Source organism: Falco punctatus (assembly GCF_963210335.1).
Source record: "Falco punctatus genome assembly, chromosome: 3".
Taxonomy (NCBI): domain Eukaryota; kingdom Metazoa; phylum Chordata; class Aves; order Falconiformes; family Falconidae; genus Falco; species Falco punctatus.
The window spans coordinates 83,845,091-83,861,913 of NC_137582.1; the positions used below are offsets into that span (position 1 = coordinate 83,845,091).

The following is a 16,823-nucleotide window of genomic DNA, read 5'->3' on the forward strand; positions in this document are numbered from 1 at the left end:
TGGAATTTTCAAAAGCAGTCTAGAGGATTTAGACACATATCATCTGTTAATTCTAGTGGCAGACATTTATCTAAATCCCCTAGACTATTTTTTATTTTTTTTTAAATTATTCAGGGTTCCTTTTATCTGCTCACTTTCTGTTCATAATGGCACTGGCTAAGCACTGCCTGTGTTAAAAGTGTTACCTCTTGGTCATCAAAGAGGATTAAATGGCTTTATATCAGAGGAACCAAAAGGATGAAACAGCTAGGAAAGAATTACTCTGAACTTCACCGTATTTTTTTTTTCCAGCAGGGGCCGTACCTTTGTAAGTAGGTGAGCATGCCTGGTGCCCTGGCTGCCTCATATATTCTGGGATTTTTCTGGCAGTAAAATAATGCTAATTGGGGAAAACCCCCACAATTGCTTTTGTTATTAATAGCAATATTATTTATTTTCATGTAGTTTGTTCTTTTTCTTTTTCAGTCCATCATAGAAGTTCTTGAAATACTTTAAGTGGAAAAAAAAATAAATTCCCATTCTTTATACCATTTCTTGGAGGAGCTAAAAAAATGAACATGTCTTTTAGGAACAGCCTCTTCTTTTAAGAGTTTTCTACCTTTTATTTCAGTCATTTTATATCCAGAAGACTGCAGCAGTGGAAAAGAGGTCAAAAGGTGGAAACATCAATGCTTATGTAATCCCCAAAGAGGATTATTCCCCTCACAAAAATGGCTAGTATGACATGTGAAATTAAGGATATTCATTCCGTGTCTGCACATCACTTGTAATGGAATTGGTGAATCTTTAGAAAAATAGAGGAACACAAGAACAACTGAGCTTTTCCCGTGGTATCAGCACAGAAAGTATTAAAGTTCAAATCAGTTTTTCTAATGTGGCACTTGCCAAAGAGCTCTGCGGAGCCTTCCTGCCCCTCCCTGTATACTTCTGCCAACTAAAAAATGACAGGTATACAGCTTTATTAGAAATGGGAGAAGGGGCATCACTCGGATTTTAGCACTCTATTGGTCCTGGCAAATATGCACACATTGTTTTCTCATTTGGACCAGGGCTACACCCATTCCCAGAGGCACAAAATACATTTATCATGTTTCTGTGCCAGGATTACACAATCTGATGTGGTCCGCGATACAAGAACAAAAGAAGTATAATGATTTTCAAGCACAGCGTATACATAGCACTTTGTAGGAAAAAAAAATCACTGGACAGATACTTGGTTACTCATTTCATATGTCACTCTGAGCGTAACAGTCAAAGGCTAGTAAGTCTGGAGGAACACAGTGTTGAAAAAAACCCATGTGTCTCTGAAGATCTACTGAATGTGCCAACTCAACTTCCACTAAAACTTTACAGGGGAAAATACCAAATTTATTAGCATCAGGGCTAACATTTCAAAATTAATGTCTAATTAAATTGGTATTTACATATCATATACCAATGCCCAGCTGCTTCAAAGCAAACAGGATACCTTCTGAGACATAACTTTGGTAACTGCATTTTGCCATACGTGCGTGTTTTCATAGTAAATGAGAATAATTCCCACTGAAAGTTAACTTAAAATCAATGCATTATATTTATACAATAGGGTTAGAAAGTTAGTACTTTCACCCCATCAAACTAGTTTAACATCAGGAAAGCAAAGAAGGAATTGCCCTAAAAAGTATACCAGGCTCAACTGTTATCTTGGATTTTACTGATTTGTTCTAAATATAGGAATATTTTCAAAATCTAATAAATGAGTTCTTAATTTTTTCCTCAGTTCACTGCAAATGATACAAGAGAGAAAAATAAATCTTTTGTATATAATTGAAAAGCAGGATTAGCTGGAATACAGTGCCTTGATTGAGCATTTCCTTGCTCATTGTACACATTTAATCATATCATTGTCTTATTTTAATAATGTCTTATTTAAAAAAAAAAAAAGTAGATGGCAAGATTACTGGTGTTGGTGTCACATCATTTATATTTTGCTCTACTCTTGCCTGGCACTCTTAAAAGACAGAATGCCAACCAGTTTCTGCAGTGACAAAACAATATGGTTTCATTTGATTGTCACCGGTGGTATTCTTGGCTCATTTTTCATGGCTCTGTCACCCAGATTCACAAAGAAGCTGCTTCTCCTCATTTGGATATTGGTTTTCACTGGCAATTTTTCATACTTGACTTGACCAATGTGATTTTCTCTGTTGTATGCTGACTTTTGCTACGATATCACTATCTGTATCAATTCAGTGGACTTAAAATACCACCTTCAATTTGTCTGCCAATAATTCTGTGAAAACAGAAGGTTATTCCGCTACCAGGAGCATTCAGATACATTTATATCACCAATTTACTGTCATCTGTAGGGGGGGTTCTGAACTGAAAGAGGAAGACGTATCAGGTTAATACTCCTACCTTCCAACTCCCAGCAGCCAAGTTCTGCAGTGCCCCTGCTGCCCCCTCCAGCGTGTCTGGATTTGAGCACTCAGAAAGAAGTGTGAGGTAGGGTTTGACTATTGAAGGGTGCCACAGCATCTGGATTCCTTTGGGTGGTTCTGCACAGTCTGGGAGAGGTCCTACGCCATCCCACTGTTGGAAAGAACAAATCAGATTGTTAGCAAGGAACAGTGAAATACTTAAGAATTGCCTCAGCTGAAGCTGTAACATCTATGTGTGTGTGCGCGCGAAGGCATCTGCCCACAAGCAGCCATTCTCAATTTTAGCTTATCATGTGATTCTTCATAGAGAAACCAAATTTCCTACTCAACACTACTTATAAAAGAGCTAGAGCACTGGCAGATATCACAGGGTTTTAGCAAGTTGACATAAAAACACTTTTCACTGCATCTATTTTTTTGGGTGGGAACAGAAGCCCAGTGATGTGAACGTATCTTAAAGAGGCAAATCTAGAACTTGCACGGGAAGAAGAGATTTTCCTTTTTCACATCCTACTCAGTTCTCTGCATTCTCTCTCTTCTCATAAGGGAAAAATGAACAACATGAAACACTGTTGTGGAAAACTAAATCATTCAATGCCATGAGCCCTCCAGCCCCTGAAAGGCCCAAGTGTGACAAGTCTTCCTCAACTGCACAGCTTCTGGCTTCTCACCATGAGAGTGCTGGAGGCCTCGGCCATACACCAGCCAGCTGTACGTCTGAGACTCTGATGTAGTTGGTAGAAACACCTGTCACAAAACAGACTCTTGCTCTCATCACGTAAAGAGTTTTGCCATGAAAATAACCATAGTCTGATATCCAAAATGGGCAATATTAAAACCTGGACAACAAGCAGGTTATTGCACAAAACCATTTTTACCAGAAAGAGAAACTTTATGCCAGGAAAATAGGGATCCACCTCTCCAGTGGCATGCACAATGCTCACACTCAAGCATGAAACATATTAAAAGAAGAAAATTCCAGGACATTTTTTTTTCTTATTTAAACAAAAGTGAGATGCGGAATGCACTTTTAATGACATTTTAAATGTGATTTCTATCTATGTATGTAATGTATATTTTGGTTTGCTTTGTACAGATAAAGGGATTTAGAAAATTCATAGCCTTCATACCACTGTTAGGAAGAAGCCCTGGCTTTTTAAGAAAATCTCTTTTCTAACATCTCTGACATGTCCCGACTGCATGATACGGTACAAAGTAAAACTTTTCTTGGGTTAGAGCTTACTGTGATTATATAGATAAAAAATATGTATCAAAACATTAAACATCTACTAGAAATAAAAAGATAGTGCAAGTCAAATTAACTCCTTGTTTAGATCTCCAACAGTTAATTCAATTAGTTATGAGTCAAACACAACAATACCTGCACTGGAAAAGACCTTTTCAGGAAATGTCAATCATAATTTTATTTAAGCTAACTCTAAAAATTTACATGCAGTTTAAGGGACAATCAATCAAGTCTTATCTAATAACAACTAACAGAACTTTAGGTTTTGCTAGATTACTACCATTGAGAACTCAAACCAACATTTTTTTGTAAATAAAAGCAGAACAAACACCAAAGTGGAACGATAGTGGGACCATTTAATACACATGAACAGTTACTGAAAACCAGAAAGCTGCTCGGATGTGAAATTTACTGCATTGGACAAAAGTTACCATAGTTTAAAAGAACTGGCACAGCAATACCCAGTGGTGGTTAAGAAACTACAGGAAAATTGCCTTCTGGAGAAACAAACTCTTTACATGACACCATTACAGGGCTGTGCCTTTGAATGTTTTAATACATTTCTGCCTTTAAACCAATAGGTTGATGTCACTATATGTGACTCAGTTCTCCTTTTTTCTCCATATAAATCACCATCCTTGTCAGAAATGCCTTCTTGTCAGCTCATAAAAAATACATTAACACCTGCTTCTTATTTTAACTCTTGGAATCCAATCATTTGTGCTTTTGGAATTTTTTGGAAAACAAATCAGAAACACATCTGACAGGTCAAACCTAACCTCACACCAGATTTAGGCTCTGTATCTTAGTTAATGAACAACCTGTGATGTCCAAGGGTATAAATTCAGGTCTTCACTCATCTTGTTCCAGTTTGCATGAATTATGGATGCATTATGCAACTGCGTAGTGTCTGCACAAGGTATTCACTGTATTATTTCAGGGATAAAGTACATATAATGTATCAAATGTATCAGATCTACCCAACACACTTTCTGTCATAGAACTTTTTTTTTTTTTAAAATTTCAGTATCTAACACTCTTTGAAGCTCAAGGACTACTGAAAATCAGCTGATACAAATAGAGCCATATATATATATATGTTCATGCTGTGCTGGTACATATAAAGCACTACAAATGACACTTGCAGATAAATTAATATTTAATGTGGTTTTGCCTTTCTGTCCAGTAAGGAGAAAAAATTTTTTAAAATTGTGAGACAAATTACTGCCTTTCCCTGCCATTCTTGCAACTCACTTTTAGCACAACTGCATTAATTTATCACCAACTCTGCAGGAAGACCTTTTTCTCAAGAAACAGCGATGCCTCAGGGTCCTTGTAAGCGTGATGGAAGTCTTTGGTACCGCAAACGCATATGCAGTGAAGGCACAATAAATCCAGTGACATTGGATAATGACCTGCACTATTCTTCAGACGTGGTGTGTGTGTCCAGAGCACCTGAGCAGCATGCACAGGGAGAGTGTCACCACCAACTATACGTAACATACGTGCTGTCCCTATGGTAGCCTCTTCAATGTTGTGCAATAGTGACAGAACTGTAGCCAGTTTCTAGGAGGTAGAGGGCGCAAGCAACCATGCCCTGTCACATACTCCTTGTTTCAGTTCCTCTCTGGTCCTGCATGCCTGACCTCAGCTAACCCTTCACTGAAGGACTTAATGGCTTCTGGCGTCTTCTGCATAGTTTTTCAGCTGTACAGTCCAACTGCTGCAGGGCACGCAGGATTGATACAGGTCAGAAAAGATGCTATTGCAAAGGAGCTGATCTTCACCTACTGATTTTATATTTCATAAATATAAACATCAATTACCTGAGCAAAAAAAGTACTTTCCCCCAAACAATATGTCCATTTTCTCAAATGGTGGCTGAGGCATGACAGAAGCTGCTTTGCAGTTCACATTGCTCAATATCAATGAACCAAGGCAGCATGCTAAACAACTCTACCCAGTGAATTACTGGAAAGATTACTGTTTTGTTGCAGAGCATGGAAAATGATCAGTAAGGTCTATTTGAGATAGGCTGTGGAGGTAGTAGGAGCCTCTGAAAAAGAGGATGACTCCATGCAATTACTCTTCCTAGCTTATGCTAAGGAGGATAAAAAAGTCGCAAACAAATACTCCTTCCAGGCTTGCCTCCTTCAGCTGAAATTACCCACATATATTATGGTTGAAGCTGACAAACTGTTATGTGGGTGAGATACAAATCTCTCATTTCCTGAAACTGGTGCAAAAAACAGGGATGAAAGTCAAGAAGAATAAAAAGCCAAATATAAAGATCCTTAAGAACAACAGACTTTTGAGAGTAAGAATACTCTTACAAAGTTTCCAAAGTTCTCACATTACTAAGGAACTCAGAGGAGAAAAATGCCACCCATCAAGATGCTCCCCTGTGCCACAAAACAGATATCTACTGCCTTCTTTCTCATTTCTTCACTTCTTACAGTGTGACTGTACTGAATAGCAGGGAAAGCTTCAACTCAGTAAGAGGTATTTTAGTTTTTGTACTAACAACCTCAGGTTGGTGGGGTTTGTTATAAGGAGTATCATATGACAATGGGCTTTCCTGTGGTAACAAAATGACAGTGTTTTGTTTTTATTTATTAAATACGAGTACTTCCCTTTCTCTAGGATGTGTAAAATACCACTACCATAAAAAAAGAAAAATCAGGAAAAAACTCAAACAAAACGCAGCAATGACTAAAACCTTCTTGATCTCTCTCCAATGACCCTAGACATTTGAGGTAGTCTGATAATGCTGTAGCGATGCTCTTTACAGCAGCACTGACAAAATTTGTATCAGCAACTAAACAGGGATCACCAAAAGCACTTTTGAAATGCCGAAGACTTTTAAACTAACAGACCCTTAAGACGACAACGATTTCTCAGCCTGCATATCTTAGTGGCTGTGGCAGTCTATGGCAGCTGTCCCTAGGCATGTCAGTCCAACAACCTCTTTTGGAAGCCTTTGTGCAAGAGGTGCATTGGCAATGTTGTCAAGAGCAGAAATCTAACATTAAGCAACAACAACAACAAAAAAATCATCAAAATCACAGAGCTTGCTTTAAGGGGTGATGGGAATACATGCAGCTGATACATTGGAGGCAGGAATGCCACTGTTTACATCAAGTCAAATTTCAGTTTAGACATCCAGACCTAAAGAAAGCTGGTGAATATAATGAAGGTGTCTACTGACACAGCGACTAGAGGAGTAGGGTGGGAGAGGGCAGAGCTGCTGTGGTCCAGCACCATGGAGTCCCAACAAAACTGGGCAATTACTGGATATAGTTTATTGCATAAGTAACAGTAACCTCCCCAGTTTGTTGCAACAACGTTTACCATTTGGGGAAATATGTTTGGAATGCTTTCAGAATGTTCCAAGGTTTTGAATCTTTATTATTAATCTGAGTTATGAACCTAAATTATACTTCAGATTATATATTACATTCTGAAAATACTTATGCAAATGGCTTTATGCAAATTTTTACTATTATTATACTTAGTTAAGAAAAATAATTTCATTTTATTTATGCATTTTGCCTTCACTTAAAACCACACCTCTCCCAAATAAAACAGGATTAATTCAATCCAGGGCAAGGGTCCTTGGCATCTAACTATATCTGCTTCTCTACACTCCTCTCCTACACCACAGGAAACTGAAGCTAATGGGCTTTGCACTACATTCCACAAATCAACAAATACAAATCATATTTAATAACCCTGTAGTTTTGACTTTGAAAACAACTTGGTCATACATGATACTGTGCAAGACAAGAAAGCAACAAGTGGAAGTAATATCCTTCCTGTGCCAAATGTACTGGCAACATAGCCTTTCATCCCTAATCTCAGTTAGGATTATTAGCTAAATGAGGAGCAACCTCAATTTCTCTGTTTCTGTGCTTATTAATTTGGTATCACTCGGTACTGATAAAATAGTGGTCTTGCCACATGAAAAAGCATATCTGACAGATTAATTTTTTATTCTTTTTGAAATATTACTGCCTTAAACCTGCTATTTTACCTGGATAGAACAATTTGCAGCCCATTTAGCAAGCATGCTAAAGAGGTGTGCCAGTCAATTCATAATGATATGTAACTTGAAACGTTGCTGTTATACCTGAAGGGTCCTGACAGAAAGTGAAAGAAAAGGTCAGGCTCATTTCAAAAGTGTCACTTCCAACCAAAAATCAGATTTTGGGCTAGATTCTGGGTTGACAAGAATGATCGCAGATGGGGAACTCACGAGGACTGCAAAGCCAAAAAGTCAGCTCATTTCTTCTCAGTGAAGAAAGGAAAATAAACTAAATATTGCCATGTGTATATAACAGGCTGCATAGCAAGAAATAAAATAAGGATTAATGACAACTCCCTGATTCTTTCACTGAAATTGGACCATACACCTTATTTACTCTAACTGCTTTTTGTCATAAGCTTTGTTTCTTGTACAGCTCAAAGAATAAATCTGTTGGCAGCAGTGAGCATGCCAACATCAGGGATAAAATCTTCAGCAATGGAAAAAAATAGTTTCCATCTGAAGAGTGGCATGATACAAGGCAGAGAGGTCAATGTTAACAATGTCCTAGTTGGAGACAAAGGCCTCACCAGCTGGAGGGCTTTGTGGGGTGAGGGCTCAGTAGCAGCTGATCACAGGTAAGCAGCAGAGAGGATATAACAATGGTGACAGCAGGGAATTACAGCCCTTGGGGTCTCAGAAATCGTCAGGCGAGTCTCACTTTTCTCGAGGCCTTCATAGAAGTTTTGTTTTCTGTTTTTCCATAGGTAATACCAATGCTATACCTAGCTTTTATTGCACATCTTTGGAAGTTTTGAGTCTCTTCCAGCATTACACTTGCATGACAAAGCATACACCTCAGGAACCTGTCTGAGCTCTGGTAAACCGCCGAAGAGAAGAATGACCGTGGGTTCTTTTAACACCAACCACCTTTATAAGAACACTTGTTTCCTGTGATCCTAAGGGAACTCTTTAAGTAAAGTCATTTGAAAAATGTCATTAGACTTAACTATGACCTGAACAGAGAAATGTCTCTTATTTGACTTCAAGATGTAGAGAAATTGCCATTGGTATAGACAACTGACATCATTAATGAAAAAAATATATTCCAATTGGTTCTTAAAAGGCCTTTCAAAGGAAACCACATTTTATATTACCACTCAGGTCTCTTCTCCTCCTCAAGTAACATATGTGTAACTACAACTGAAATATAATGTACAGAAATAGGGATAATTGTTCCCTAAATCATCAACCAATGAAAATAATTACTACTTTCTTTACAGAGAAAACCAATGAGAAAGTGACTTTAATGTTATAGGTTTCTCCTGTTTTACAGTTTAAGAAAAAAACCTCCCTTAGCTCCGTATGGGATTTTCTTTTTTAAATACAAAACTGCAACTTCATCAACATCCACCATCTAAAATACTACATCTGGTATTACCTGTCCAATTACAGTAGTTTTGCTACTGTAATTAGCTTTTAGATAAGTAGAAAACTTCTATTTAAAGATTAAAGACAACCCCATAAATGCCCACAGTGGTCACTTCAGAAGGAGTTCAAGAAAATACGTACCTGAGAAACTGAGTAAAGGACTGAAGAAGTATATTGTAAAAGGAAAATTTCATAACTGCATTCACTAAAATCTGAATGTTTTTTTCCCTGACACTGTTTGGTAAACCTTATCTTCTGAGGAAGACTGAAACAGTCCATTTTATTATATGAGAACCCCATGCACTGTCAAAAGAAGAACAATACCTATGCCCTCAACACATATTTCCTGGGTACATAAAACCAGCAGGCTGCAGAAGTGGGAATTACTCCCCCATAGTGAGGAGTTGCAGCTCCAGGGATGTGTCTGTGCCCTGCGCTTCACATGACCGGCAAGGCATAACTCTCCAAATATTAAAGGAATCACACAGGTTAATGACTGGAGTTTTAATACTGGGCTGAACTCCACTTTGTGTATCTGTAAGTGACAGTAATAATGAGCCCAAAGAAATATTTGTTTTTACATTTGTGAAGAAGTTTTCTGACAGAAAACTAGGTTTGTATGGTCTAGCGTGAACGATCTGTTAAAAGTAGCCTGAAGCTTAATGCCCTCTTCATGGGCATCTGGGTAACTGAATACTCCTGTTTCTTTCTCTTCTTCCATTTCTTTGAGGTTTCCTTCCACAGGTTCCAAATCCATGGTGTGCAGCGCTTTCAGTGTTTTAGATGCTGTACATCACTGCATCTTTTGAAGACTGCATAGGTATGCCCTTGTTATTTACATCTATATTACAAGATATTTCAAAGCATAAAAGCTTTGCTGCTGAGGCACATAAAGGAATGAGCACTTTAAAAATAGCATCCTGAAGAGAGCACAAGATCTGTTCTGAGGGGCAGAACAAGCAGCAGGTAACAGCTTAAGCATTGCAATTGAAAAGAGATTATGAAAGAAAGGCATTACTTGGAAAAAATTAAAATTCTTGCAGAAAAACAATGGGATTACTGTAAAAGAGTATGTATATGTGCAATAGGGCAGCAGTCAGCACATAGGGAGACAACGTATAGTGAAACGACATGTGAAAGTGTTCTGTAGAAAGTGTTGATGAGCAGAGTTTAGCTGGGTCAACTCTTAACTTGAGGAACACAAGGTGATCCTCTTGTTAGAGATTCTTGCCTGGAAAAAAACAATCTCAACAAACCACAAAAGAATTTAGATTTTTCTTGATGCCCACAGGAACAGTAACCTGAGCATTCTGGACTGCAACACAGTCTAGAAGAAGAAAATCATCGGGGTTCCCAGTTACTCCTGCTTTTCAGAGATGCGAATCTACTGGGGTCCTGAAAAACAGGACAATGACACAGTCAAAGAAGGAATAAGTGTTATTTTTTTCATTTTACATAATTGGACTGGGTGGTTTCCAGAAAGCCAACTGAAAATACTTGCATAGTCATTTTTGCAAAATAACTCGACAAAAAATTACCTTTATCTTTACCCCAGTTTGAGCCAGGGATCAAGCTCTACGCTATTAATAAAAAGGCACAGTTACATGAAAAATATTCTGGTTTTCTTTTCCATTTATGAGGGTAACTTAGGAGACCTGTTTCCAGCATGGTGATCTTGATGACAGATCTCAGATGCATTTTTTAGTAGCACTCTAGTTAACCTGGTAACATATTTTACAATGTTAAGTATGTTCAACCATAGTCAAGGATCATGGGGTGAGATTAGCATAGTCTGCAGAAGGCTCACAAGGCTCCCTTAAACTGCTCAACTGAATAATAGCCACAGGTGAGAACTGGTATATGGCAAGATGGGGAAGGCTGTCCAGATTTAAAGGAAATGAGATGAAAGAAGAAAACAATAATTAGAAAAAATATATTTCTAACGTTTATAAGGCAAAATGGTCCAGTGCACCACAAAATTAGTTCTGGAAAGAGTAAATTTATTCCTTTGCCACAGAACAGCCCACTGAACATAAACCTGAAAATATGTGCATAGTTTTACTTCTCTTTGTATTTTAAAAATTACATTAAAATCTTCCATTAAACAAACACAAGTGGATCTGAAAAGACTTTTCATGCTGCATGCTGATAATGAACGCTCACAGAATCAGACAAAAGGCTATCTAGAGCAGGCAGAAACAAGTATATTGTAAAGGAAATCAGCCAAAAGAGATTAGTCCTTTGGCCTGGAGGAAGAGAAAAATCTTTTATAGCGAACCTTTAAAAAGTACAAAGAAGTCTAACAGGAACTTTGAAACACTCAGTGGTACAGAGTTAAAAGTATGAACCTGAGATCCAGAAATCACAGAAGGCATATAAAGGGAAGAGTTAAAAAAGACTTTTATATAGTGTGTGTGCATGCACGTGTTGGTAAACAGAGCACCAGAAGGGAAAGGTTAGTTGCAGTATGACCCATTCATATCCAGACATGCTATTTTTGTTCCTGCACTTCGAGTAACTGCAAGTGCAATGTGTGGGAACTGTTAATTCAGGAACAGGGATGATGACTGCTTTTTGGGGTAAAATCAGTTTGCTTTGGCACTTTTTATCTCACTGTAGCCTAATAAAGGAAACCAAACAAGAGGCCATAATAAATTCAAGTTATCTGATGACTAGTGTTTAACTAGAAGAGTATGTGAAATGAAAATCTTACTAGTCATGAGCGCTGTGTTTTTCAGCACCGGAACGTTAGCTTGTTAATATTCCTATAACTTTTCCACATTAATACAACTTACCTTTATGAACTGAGGAATACTTTCAATAGTGGTTTACATAATTTACTCAAATACCCTGTGCATCTAATTGCTTACTTAAATGCATATTTTCTTTGAGCAATCCAAAACAGAAATAAATGGCAAAAGAAAAGCCAAGTCTAGAAAGAGCTGGAGAACTACCTGCAGCCAGCACAGGTCATTTGAACAAGTTCATGAATCAGTAGCCATTCTCATTGCTATTTAGCATATGTACTGATACAACATCATCTTTCCCATAATATCATTATCAGCGTTTCAGAAATTTTAAGTTGTTAATGGGAAAACAAGGAGATAAATACATTTTGAAAGTCAACCCACTTAAACAAAAACCTGTAGCACCTCAAATAACTTGAGGAAACTTTTTTTTGGTACTTCTTGTAAAAATTAAGAATTGTACTTCTCAATCTTTACTTGGTAATGATGTTAAATATATCAAAACATGCATGCTTTTTTAAAAATTCACTCATATTGCTTGATTCAGACCTGTATGGTCTTCTCTTACCATGCAGAGCCAGAGAACAAGACTAACTTTGAAAAAGTAAGTATACAAATATAGGTCTGATGATTGCTTCCAGCAAGGCCTCTCTACACACACGTGGCTGTGTGGGAGTACACTGTAAACTACACGCAGGATTACATCTGAATGTTGACCTACACTTTTCATTACAAATGGCTTCATTTAATAGCCTGAGCATTTTACAGTTTTTATGGCGTTCACAGTGTACCCATGGTTTCCTGGTGCACCACAGGATGTGCAACTTTTGTTACTCCAGAGCTATATTCAGTTTTAAGTTCTCAGCTAATTAACAAAGGCAACTGTTGTGTATTATGCATCATGCACTTTATTTCTAATACATTGCATTAATTATTAATATTTTAAATGATGGGCACTTCAACTATTTGCAATGCAGCTGCAAGTAACTTTCATTACCTGATCTTGTGATTTCTTTTTCTTCTTCTTCTTCCCCCAGCACCCTGAACTCTCTGCGTCTTTTCCATTGGCATCACCACAGAGTAATCCATCAAGTTCATCTGTTCCCATCTGCTGTCCCTGAGATGTTTCTGCAGCTAGCCTGTACGAGAGGTTCCTCAGAATGCACACACAGTTTTCAACGGTCTGAAAAGCATGACAAAAAAAAAAAAAAAAACAAAAAAACAAACGAACAAAAAAAAAAACCCCAAAACCCAGAAAAAAAGTTAAATTCTTCCCTTGCTCAGTCTGTATACAAAGCAGAAAAAATATCATTGATCTTTGCACATACATTTTCTCAGCACATACATTTTCTCAGCACAGTTCTTATCTGCTCATTTCTGAGTACTCCCCAAGTAATTGTAGCTTAAGAGATTTAGAAATTGTTATGGAAAGAAATCAGTAGTCTGGACAGTATTTTTCTGGGTGTTTTCTTATTGTAATTTTTAATTTAATCCTGGAGCCCCACGTAAAACGGAAGCTGTGGTAAAAAGTGATCAAGAGAACATGAACACACAGAGAATGTCAGCGAACTCCCACCTCAGTGAATAGAAAATGCTACAAACAGAAAATGGCAATAGGTTCCGGGTCTGATTTATATTTTCTTTTTTAAACCAGAAATAAGCTTTTTCTGGCATAAGGTCTATGTAAATTACCAGAAAAAATGGGATCCAAGTTCCATTTCCCAAGTATTTGTACCATGAACAGATGATGTTTCTCAAGGCCCAGAAGTAAGACTAGAAATCTTAAGAGTCTTGCTGCTTTTACTGCTTCTAGCCAGGCTGCAGATACCTTGTGGGCAGCCTTTCCCTTTCATCTGTTCCCCTAAATAGGTTGTGCCTTCTGTAGAAGATGCTGGAAGGAATCCAGAAATGGAGTGAGACCCAGTGGAGGAAAATTCACTGGTAATTCAACATAATTTCTGCAAGTCTAAAAGAAGTTCAGTTTAGACTTACTTGAAGCCTACTCATTTAGCTGGTTCAATTTGGTTTGACTCTCCCTAATAAGAAGGATATGAGCTTAATCTTCTGGAGGCAGGGAAAGCACAGTTAAAAAAGCCAGTCTGTATCTATCTGTATTTATTTCAACGGTTCCTAATGCTCCATGGAGATAAAAAGTGATAGTCACCACATCACAGCTCTGCTGCTCCATTAACCCAGAATGGAATGACTGTGAGGCTTTCGGCTCTGTCTTACTCTGACATATTCACCAGTGAGGCAAACAGATGGGGCTTCATTTACTTTCATATACCACATGAGTTTACACCAGGTATGCAGTTGGCACACAGTTTTTGCAATGACATTAAGTTTCAGAGATGATATTGAACTCAGACTCATCTACACAGGAATATTTATTTATCTTTTAACATAGATGAAATTTCACAATAGACTTGTACTAATTTGACATCTCCAGCTAATTACATAAACACATGTACAATAATATATATGGGTGTGCAGAAAGTGTCCTTAGTGCACCTTTCATATCTGAAAGCTTTACAGACTTCATAGTGGCCATCAATTTTTTAAGAAGTTTGTCTCCTATTTTACTTTTCTTTAACATTTCCATATGTGAATTCTATTCAGTCTCACTAATAGTTACTTCTGCACAGCCATAGCAAGCTGAAATTGAAGCTTGCGTTTGTGGATTGGGGTTTTACATTTTAACTCCCCTTTTTACATATAATTGTTTTCGGACTTGAAAGTCTCATGTTGAAAACAGCTAAGCAGAGCCCACTGTGAGGACGTTACTTCACACTAAAAACTGTTAAGCAAACTTCCAAGGCTCAAATGCAACAGACACCTTCTTCACTAAGGTGAAGTCTCACAAGCCAAGAAAGCTGGTTCTAGTCATGCATCTGGATAGACTTCACTCCTTCTTGACTTGTACCTTTGAACTTCAGGGGTCCTTCTATTCCTCAATTCTTTTTCAGTTTCATCGTAAGAGAACTAAATATGACCTCACTAGCCTTTCTACTTTAATAGATCAAATTAAATCTGTGAACAGAAATTTCATCAGGTAACTATGTTTAAGTCACTCATTTTTAACATTTTAACTTGAATTAGCATAGCTTTTTATCACACATTTATAAGAAACATTGCTGTTAAAATGCTTGTAATGCTGCTAAGATTTATGCACTCAACTTCACCAACACAAAATGACTACTAACAACTCTGCAGGTCCCCATCGTCTTTCCGAGTCTGCAAAATCAGGGACATGTTTTTCAGTATTTCAGTTTTTAGTCACTAGCATTATTACAAAATTATCTAATAGGGAAACTGTCATGGCATTTGGAAAACAACACTTGTAACATTAAAAAAGAAAATCAATTTTTTGTTATCATAGCACTATTTTTTGAAACTAGATTAAGAAATGATTTAGTTATTTAAATATTAAATGTTATTAAAATTATACTCTCAGGTAAAGATGCAAGGCAAGAGGCTACACCATGGTGTTTTGTATTTAGCTGCACAACTGCTTTGTCATACAGTTAGAAATCTGTTAGACAGGAGCTTAAGACTATTAAGGTACAAAGAAGATTTCTTCTCATTTCTTCAGTTTTTCCTTCATTTATGACTTAGCCTGCATTTTCCAACTCATATCAGCTACAAATTAGAGTATAAACAGAAGAGCCTACATTAAAAGAATAGGCAAAACAGGGATCATAACTATGCTCCTTATTTAGCCTTTTCAACATTAAAACAATCCTGAAACAAGTTGGATCATCTACAAAGAAACTGCTGAAAAAGCAGCAGCTGAGCTGTCAGATTGGCTATAAACTGACTACCTTCCTCATCCTCCTCTATCCATCTCCTGGTCTGCTCCAAAGAGGCCCAACTTCTCCTTTCTGGTAGGCAAGCTGAATCAGGGAGCTTTTAAACAGTCCCCTGTTCAGCTCTTCCAGAGCTAATGAAGCTAAAAATGCTGCAAGTGTGGTGTTTAGTGTGTGGGCAGGCCTCTTCCAATCATCACTCTGCTGAACTTCTATTAATGAAAAACTGATCATAGACTAATGGGTTGTGAGCTTTCCTGGGCATTTTGCCCCTTTTTTTTTTTTTTTTTTCTCCTTTAAGAAGGCAAAACATGCTGCTAGCTCAGCACCCCATGCTACAAACCTCTCATAATTCCTCTCTCCTCTCCCGAATTCATAGGCAAATTTCACATATTTGGTTCAGGCTAACGACCGGAGAGTTCTGGAGATTATCCCTCTCCAATCTATAAACCCACAGAGGTCCACAGACAACCACCTGTGAGGGATCATCTGGAAATATAAACCCAGGGGGCTTTAAAACTTGACGTAAAAGGTTGTTCTCCTGTGATTCTTAGGGGTTTGCAAATGGACCAAGGTTGCCCTAGAGCAGAAACTAATTAATTTAGCACCATATACTGAAAGCAAAAGGTATTCGAAACTAGCCTTGTTCTTCTTTGGTATACGGTGAAGTATTACAAACCTTCAATTTGTAAATGCGGGACGTCTTTTTAATTAGGCAGTGCCTTTCACCTTTGCAGAAGCATGTTCATATCCTAGTACTTTAGAGGAGTGAAGCTGAGAAAGAAGTGCACCTTAAAACAGTTATTATTGAAAGTATTCATTGATCCTTTTCAATGAGCAAACACTGTTGGTTGTATTGCAAACCTGCCGATTAATCGCCCAGAATTTTTTGCTTGTTTGTCTGTTTGCCTTGTAAGCCTACCTCACTGTTATGAGCTCGGTCTCATACTGGGTACTGACAATCAATTTTAAGGTAAATCTGGCAGAGCAAGGTAAGGAACTTGACACGGAATATGACATATTTGCTCTTCTTAAACCAGTATCATATTTTCTCCTTTAGTAATTCAAATGAGAGGATGACATGCTTACCTGTGCAGACTACATAGGCCAACACAAATCCAATACTTAATGCACAAAAATACACAGCTC

General features: G+C 37.6%; 1 protein-coding gene across 10 annotated transcripts in view; it reads right to left on the reverse strand.

The window, feature by feature from the left end:
• The window catches only part of CTNND2 (catenin delta 2), a 680,231-nt gene that overhangs the window by 86,399 nt on the left and 577,009 nt on the right, over positions 1-16,823 (reverse strand). For all 10 annotated transcript variants that reach the window (XM_080382082.1, XM_080382078.1, XM_080382083.1 and 7 more), the window contains 2 exons: positions 12,866-13,051; positions 2,398-2,571 (listed from right to left, as the gene is read on the reverse strand). In XM_080382082.1, coding sequence (XP_080238208.1) covers positions 2,398-2,571; positions 12,866-13,051 — 360 coding nt within the window. The remainder of the gene's footprint in view (positions 1-2,397; positions 2,572-12,865; positions 13,052-16,823) is intronic.